Genomic DNA, 8,391 nt, shown 5'->3' on the forward strand with positions numbered 1-8,391 from the left:
CATGTCATGAGTTAATCATTATTTGTTGTTAAAATCAATTTCACTGTATATTATATTTCTGTTATTTGAAGAGGGACTTTCAATCTTATGATGTTACAACCAAGTAACTGACAAGGAAGGACGTTATGATAATTATCATCTTTGTTCTAAAATATTGATCAATAGAATCATCATTTGCTTACATTTAACAGTATTTCAACCAGTGGATTTTTAATACTTAGAACTTAATTCCAGGTCTAGTGAATGATTTAGCATTGATGAACATAACATAATCAAAGTGTAAGAAAAAAGGTTAAAATCAGTTCTTTTTTCTTTATCACTTTAACATATTTCTAAAATGAGTTATCTAGATTAATCACCTCATACTTTAAATGCTGAAGGAACTGTTGACACTTTATTTCTCTTAGAGGTAGCAGTGTGTGTGACAGCAATTTTATCACTTATATGTCCTATATGGTTTAAAAATTTGATGTTTGCAAGTATGTATGTATTTTGATGTAAAATGTTTCTTGAATATGTCTATGTATTGGTATGTTTAATTTCTAGAATGCAAATTGCCTACATCTTGTTAAGTCCATACACAGATCAGACTTGGTATGGTGTATTGTCAATTATGTACATCAAGTGCATTGAGTTTAGGCATGAAGCTGTTGTTGTTAAATGTGACAGCCTGGATCAGTGGATCCAATAGTATTACATTGTTGACAAACGTGTTCACTACACAATTGCAGTTAATATTCTCTGCATATGTATCAGTATATGTGTGCTTGTAAATCATGTTTTGAAATTTCTTAAGGTAAATAAAATATTCATTTTTAGATTTCTTTTACTGATAGATAGACATGTGTTTATGTGTTTATTTTCTCTGAAAATAGACTCAGAGTAATTTAGTATTACCACAGACACTTTATATTCTATAGAAGTTATTCCATCAGACTTTTCTATCCTGGTACTGGAATTATCATCATTTTTGTTATAATATGTCTCTATTGTTTGAACGTAAATATTCATGAGTTCACCTTCCTAATGTTCATGAACGAAATAAAGCTTTATTTACAAGGTACACTTCCGGTATAGAATATTGTTTCTGTCCATACTCAAAAGTGATAATTCAGTAATTATGTCTACTCTGTGCAGTTAAGTAGACTCACAGTTTTGTATTTGAGTAGGAAGATTATGACAGGTTGGTTCTCTCTGAAATGGAAAGTTTGAAACAGACATCTAACCCATAATCTTCAGGTAATATTCTGTGGGAGTTGTTTTGTAAGATGTTAAAACACTAGTGAAAATGAATATCAACATTCTAAATGACTTTAAAGATCAGCAGAATATATAAAAATAAAATATTGTCGAAGTCTATACTGTGCATTTTGAACCTTTTCTCCCTTGAAAACACCATTTTACAACAAATTCGCATCATCACTTAATATGAATAATAACTATACTTATATGACCACATCATTCATTTTTGTAACAAATATTAAGTACAATATACCATTCTTTATAATGTAGTACACTGTGTTCACTGTCATAACATTGAGTCCTTTTTTTAGATAATAAATAAGGATCGAAAGTGATCACCCCCGAAAACCTTGTAATTAACTGATGTGGATGGTTGTGATTTCTCCGTCATTATATCTCCTATATATAACGGGAGTGGAGATTTGTATAAATTGTATTTTTATCCATAAGCACATAAGGAGCATCTTTATTTGCTTAAATGCAAACTTACATATATGTTGATAGTGTTGTGTCTTTTGGACAGCTCTTTAAAAATGAAGCTGGTTTTGTTTTACTTGCCATTGTAACATTGTAAAACATTAAGAAAATGTGATACTTTGCACAATAAATATATCAACATTAACGATGTGTTTTTTTATATCGCCCACAACAATCTTGGTAAGGGGTGGGAATGGGGTATACTAGAATCATTTAGGTGTATGTATTTTGTATACAAAGGTCAAAGGTACTCAGTGATAGAGTTCTGAGTGTCATTACAGTCAAAGGTCAAATGTCACAGAAATAGTACCAGGACAATGATTGACATTCTGAAGTCAGCTGGTCTGTTGGAAATGTAAACCGTCGCTGGTGTAATAAACAGGCTACAGTGTTCCTTCTTTTTATACTACTTGACAAATAAAATTAAAAGTGTAGGGTAGAAAGAGTAGAAGTTTTTGTTTATGTAAATTGATTTTCAAAATTCATATCCCATCAGATTTGTTTCTTAAATAGAATTGTAGAACACAGTTAAAATAGAGTTTATAACTTTTCAAAGATCAAGCTTGTTCCGATAGCAGTATTACATTGAAAATTATGTATATATATGTACATATATGAATTGCGAAAAGTCGGTTGGCACACGTTTGACATCAAGATACATTAGTACAATAATATCGAATAAACTTGCGATAACACGGGTTATTACGAGTATGATGTAAGTTTGAATGCAGAGTCCATTTTCGTGTGTCGAGAACCAGATTTACGTGTAATATAATGTGTCAGGGTGGCAACTCGTAACCGTGGGATATTTCGGAAACAGGACCGATCACGTTGGGAGTAATGTCAATGGACGCTGAATGTTGAATCAGGGAACTCCTTTCGTTTACACTGAGAATAAGCTTCTTGCTTCTGAATTGCGAGAGTCCTGGGTTTAGCAGATTACCCTAAAAAGGAAAAAAATGGTTGACTTATAATATAATACATTTGTTTTCTTCTTTGTATCTAAATAAAAACCTTAAATATCCGTGGTGGCATTTTGATACCTTCATAAAACCCGGTCGATTGATTGTAATACTTTTAAATCATTAGCACGAGAGATAATTCTATTTTCCTTGATGTACATATGTACGTAGATGGGGGAGGGGGAAGGGTAACAGAACCAGCAGTTTGAGGGAAATTACAAATTATATCTACCATAATAAAATCACAAAATTAAAGTCATTCCCCACTGCTCCTGGATTGTCAGCGGTAATGACTCAGTGGTTACCTGTTTCATATCGAGTATATTGACGACAATGCTGCATACTGCCGACATGATACAGAGACTTAACAGGACCCAGAACATGATACTGTAGTTGGCTAGTCGCTCTTCCTTGTCTAGACTGAATATATAGATGGTAGGAGAAAGTCAGCAAAAAGAAAAACTTGAGAAAGTAAGAAGTGATTGAACATTTTTGATGTAATATATGACGACCTTCCTTTTAATGTACATCCTACTGATATAAAGCTTTAAGAACGATGTACTGTGGACAATTATCGAATAAGTCTTTACAGTACAATAGAAGTAATACCGTTTCAGTACTTATAATAATCGCTACTTTCTATTTATGACAAACAAATTTATCACGATATAAAACCTTAAGAATGAACGAGTATAGCAATCAGTAGGTAGAACATTGGTTTACGCAACGTCAGAGGAACGATGTCATACGACGGTCCTCCCGTATGTTGTTGAGTAAAGTTACCACAAACTTCTAAAAGAAGACACCGCCTTGAAATAACATTGACTACTTACAGGGTGATTAAACCTAGAAAAACCGTCATGGTATGACAGGTATAATTGCCATTTAACATTAACGATGACAAGAATTGCGACTCTGGCAGTTTTGTATTGTTACTGGCAAATTTATTAATGAGAGAGTTGGCTAGGGAATTAAGTCGTCTTTATTATCAATGATTACCTTTCAGTAGTCCCAAGAATCTTTCCTATTCCCAGGTTTGTCAATCCCACTCCCAATCCCTGTGTAAAAATGGTAATTCCTTGAGCAGTTCCAAATATGTCCGCCGGCACGAGCACAGACACAGACGGCCACAGACAAATCTTTAAAAAGACGGAATAGTACACGATGTGTTGATCTATTAATTATAATATGGGTAGCGTTCATATTTTTTACTCATAATCTCGACTGGGTGATCAAGTGAAAAATAAGATTTGATAAGTTTATTAAGGCACTTTGAAGACAGATAATATACTTACTGCAAAAACAGTGTATGTGATTCCCAGAAACACTGTTAATATAAGTGGGTGTATCTGTGGACAGAAAGATAGTAGTGGAAACACTGGAATAGTCAGCGCCGCACAACACGACATCACGATCCCCGTCACGTTCATCTTTCTCTATAAATAACATTAATACATCAATATGTTTTCTTTTCCATGCATCTTTTAATGTTTATAAAATCAAGCATTGTCTGAATGTTAGAATGATAATGAAGGGTTTGTGAATGTACCTTACGTAGAAAGCAACATTCTATATATATGACCTCCAATTAAGTTTCCTTCACAACCTCTCCATGGGATTGTCAAAGTGCAGTAGATATTTAATGAACCGAAACGTATGATGAAGTTCCATCATCTTTAAGAAAGTGAAAGTATTTTGTGATTTTATTTTTTAAATTCCAAGCACAGACTCTTGAAGGCTCAACATGAATACTGGAAATATATCTTTCTATTAATGAAAATGTTCAGCTTGTGGATATTGTAACAATCTTTGAATACTGGTATATTGATTTTCTAGGTGCAACTTGTATCAGGCGGCAGAATGCATTCCTTTCTGTTCTTGAAATAAATTCGAGTTAACATATTCATCAATTATTTTTGTTTTGACCGTCTTAAGCTTTAGTTAAATCTGATGTCTTGAAACAAAACTGTTTGCTTCTCTACTTGAATTACATTAATTATACATTGTTTGTTTTATTAATATCAAAACAACAGAAAGACCCAATAATCCTAAGTTACCTTTGGCTGTCTGAAAAGCGGCTGTCCAATGAGAGAGCCTCTAATAAGACATCTACAGGCAACATATAGGTTAAATCACTGAAAGAACAGTGAATGACATCACAAGACTATTTTAATACTGGTAATATAGAAATCACTTACCAAGATGATCCCAGCCAATGGCGATATCAGAACGGATACATCATACACAGCCCCGTTATAGTAGGATGCCGTTGTTTTTGAGTAACCATACCGGTCTTGTATATATTTACTAGAAACGACAAAACGAGTACACAACAGGTATAACTCATTTTACACAGCCTTCATGAATTGTTTAACAGATACGTTTCATTTCACGATGATTTCCCGTCATGGAGTTAAGCTATACAACATTCGTGTTATGGCACTCAATTTATTATCAAGCTCTTTAAGTCAAATAATTTAACTGACTATGCAGCATAGTTTTAAATAAAAAGTCCAACAATGTCAAAATAGTACGCACCTACCGTTTCCAATTAAAGGTAGATAACACGCGTAGAATGACATGATGGCAAGGCAGTGAAGCCAGAATGATTTAGGGAGTAATCGGATTTCTCTGAACGTCTGAATCAATGAAAATAAGTCGTTTTTATCAGTTGTATAAATATGTTTGGTTTAAATTCGATACTGATACATGATGCGTTTGACTTTTTTTCATTTTAACGTATTGCTTAGATGAAGCAGCCAGTACAAGAAATCCATATACCTAAAATATCAGAATAAGCACAACTGCGCAAGCTCAATATTAACTTTTGATTTTGAAAAGTTTTGTTTTATTGTTTATATGAATTCATATTTAAGTTATTTTCAATTTTAGAAATAAAGAGACTCCACAGTAGCTTGCATAATGCGATCCGTACTGATATAACAAGGAATTTGGATTGCTGCTGAAAACTTGAAAACTTGTTAAATAATCTTTTAAACACTTACGAATGTGCACATTTCTAAAACAAAAATATAAGCAACATATACGCCAGATGAAGTATTTCTAGAGTCAGTGTAGAAGAAAATTTCAAAATCTTCATTCTAATACTATTCTTGAATAAAATTCAGATGTCGAATAGAAATGAACACGCATCCGAAGAATTTTAATGGTTTAACACGTGAGATATACTTACAACATATTTGGACCTCTGGGCCACTTTCACTTCAACTTTCACCCGAGTTTGTCCATAGTAATCCAACAATGATACGAATATCGCACAAACAATGCTTAAGCAGCATATACCTGCAACTAGATGGAAAATACCGACATTTCAATAAAATCATGCTCGATATCAAACAAGTACAATATGTTCACATAGTAAAGGTGAGTACGACATGGGGCGCCGGAATGGTAAGCGTCTTCTGCTTCCCTGACGACACCAATTCTGAGTATATTACCGAGTATAATCAATGAGTAGCTTGTGTGATCTACAAGAAAATAAATTATTTTTGTCTATGTTTTGTCTCCTATATACCGATTAAGCGAATTTTTTGGTAAATATACAACATTCATCAAATTTTCGCTACATTTATTCAATATTGAATACCATCATGAAAATAGTGAATACTACTCCAGATACAGTAAATGTGTATTTCAGGGACAAAAAGATAAATATACCTATCCATAGAGTTGTTGATAAGCCGATCCAGTTGGCAAGGTTGGCAGTAAGGAAAAAATTGGAAACATTACCAAGGCGCAGAACAACTACCATTAGGCTAAAGACTACCAATATGTTGTCTGGGAACCAGGAAGCAAGAATTCTGTTCTGAACAACTGAAAATTTAAACGATTGAAGTTCATTAATTTAATTGATAGAATAATCTCTTTTTTCAATCTACCGAAAGAAGATATATTTTAGAATTTCTATCTGCTATTCAGATCAGCAAAGGATTTTACCTTATGAAGAACATCTCATCACTAACTACCTTCTGTACGTACTGAGAGCAGGACTTGTTCCTGCCCCAAGGAGTAAACGCCCACAGAACATAATCGGAAACATAGCTGATGTGAACCTGATCGAATCAATGGTAGACACTGCGAACAAAAGTGTTCCTAAAGACGCTACTGTCGTTGTCAGGATGGCTGAACCTAAAAGAAAAAGCTCGTTTTTATTAAAGACATAAATTATGTTGATCATGGATTTTTTTTGATATGTTATTAGTAAAAAGTTTTCTTACCCCTGTTTCCAATTTTGTCGATGAAATATCCCCCAGGCAAAGCGTTTACTGCATTCCTACAAAAAATCCACATGGCATTTACGTTGTAAGGTATACAGTCATAAGAAAATACTTCACATAATACCTGTGTACCAGTATCTTAAGATTCAATCGAATTAAAAACAAATATTTTGTTTGGAGATATCGCTGGATTACTTACATCCACGAGTAGGCAGCGTAAAGCTGATTATAGCGATCTGGTCCTAGTCCTAGACAGTCAGGACAGCACGTCATGTTGGCCGTCAGGTTCCTACAATTTTCAGTCTGTCGGGGAAAAAACCGGATTTCATTGTGTGACGATTATATATTAATATGGTGGTATGTTTTGGTTTAACAAATCCACATCTTTCGTGATCATGGACGATTATTGTTATTTAATTAATATCTTTATTTGTAAATAATTATAAATGTTGATGTATCTGGGGAAACAATTATAATGTTTAGAACTTTTAACGGGTCTAAGGATTGGGTCTAAGGATTGGATAATATCAACTTTTATAAACTTTTACATATCATCTCACTTACGTGAACCCCTTGTAGGTCTTTCTGCAATGCACCTAGGACATCAATATTGAAGTAGCAGCCAAAGGGAAGAAAACAGGCGAAGACAAGCAGCAAATATCGTGTTTTCCCTACGGTAGGTCAAATCAAAAGTTATTGACTTTACTAACATATAAGATTTTATATTATATATTATTCATATTTCATGCCAAAAAACATATCATCTGATATCATTCACGAATTTCCTTCGTGTCAATGATATCAAACTTGTTTTCAAATATTCTAACTGGTTTGATAATTGAATGTTTAAAATGATAATAAAGGTGGAAATTAAAGACATTGTGTTAACACCAGGAACAAAACATGTGTTATTCTTTGGCATGGAGTCAAAAAGCATCAATTGGAGCACCGTACCTTTAGAAGAAATTTCCAAAAAATTAAACTGGACAAGTTGGACTTATTATTCGCACACGGAAGTTTTCACATAGAAAAAAAGTTAATTATAAGTTCATAGGTTTTTTCTTTAGAGGTAGGGTATGAAACACAAGAACTATTCAGATACTTACATTCTGTGACATCCATAGTTTAAAACTGGTCTGAAAGAAAACATGCAGGAAAAATGCAACGATTGGTTTTATCTTTATCGATTAACTTTTTCCGTGGTTGATGCAACAGCTAATGGAAACAATTTCCAACACTGGATGAGGTTCAAAAAAAAAAAAAAAAACAAAAAACAAAAACAAAAACAAAAAAAAGAAATTAAAAAAAAAATAATGATAAATATAAAAAAAACCAACACATGAATAGAAACATAATCCAACCTCAAATTCAATAAAACTAAGGCAAAATATTAACAAAAGAAAGATTTATGAGGGGACTCCTGAAAAAAGTACAAGAAGAACAAGACCAGGTGTTCCTGAAAATAAGCATCT

The 8,391-nt window shown here is 33.2% G+C and overlaps 2 protein-coding genes across 2 annotated transcripts; both read right to left on the bottom strand.

The window, feature by feature from the left end:
* Positions 1 to 2,498: 2,498 nt before the first annotated feature.
* Positions 2,499 to 6,078, bottom strand: LOC132543967 (major facilitator superfamily domain-containing protein 1-like). The gene is made up of 8 exons (XM_060207524.1): positions 6,074 to 6,078; positions 5,875 to 5,968; positions 5,220 to 5,320; positions 4,880 to 4,988; positions 3,977 to 4,117; positions 3,681 to 3,820; positions 2,987 to 3,101; positions 2,499 to 2,663 (listed from the first exon to the last, which is right to left on the bottom strand). The coding sequence occupies exons 1-8, from the start codon at positions 6,076 to 6,078 to the stop codon at positions 2,499 to 2,501; spliced, it is 870 nt and encodes a 289-aa protein (XP_060063507.1).
* A 192-nt stretch (positions 6,079 to 6,270) lies between these two features.
* On the bottom strand, positions 6,271 to 8,041 carry LOC132543972 (major facilitator superfamily domain-containing protein 1-like). The gene is made up of 6 exons (XM_060207527.1): positions 8,026 to 8,041; positions 7,484 to 7,590; positions 7,119 to 7,222; positions 6,920 to 6,975; positions 6,681 to 6,830; positions 6,271 to 6,515 (listed from the first exon to the last, which is right to left on the bottom strand). The coding sequence occupies exons 1-6, from the start codon at positions 8,039 to 8,041 to the stop codon at positions 6,271 to 6,273; spliced, it is 678 nt and encodes a 225-aa protein (XP_060063510.1).
* Between the last annotated feature and the right edge of the window lie 350 nt (positions 8,042 to 8,391).

This window comes from Ylistrum balloti, unplaced genomic scaffold, assembly GCF_031769215.1.
Source record: "Ylistrum balloti isolate Yb309-2 unplaced genomic scaffold, AGI_CSIRO_Ybal_v1 Utg369772, whole genome shotgun sequence".
Taxonomy (NCBI): domain Eukaryota; kingdom Metazoa; phylum Mollusca; class Bivalvia; order Pectinida; family Pectinidae; genus Ylistrum; species Ylistrum balloti.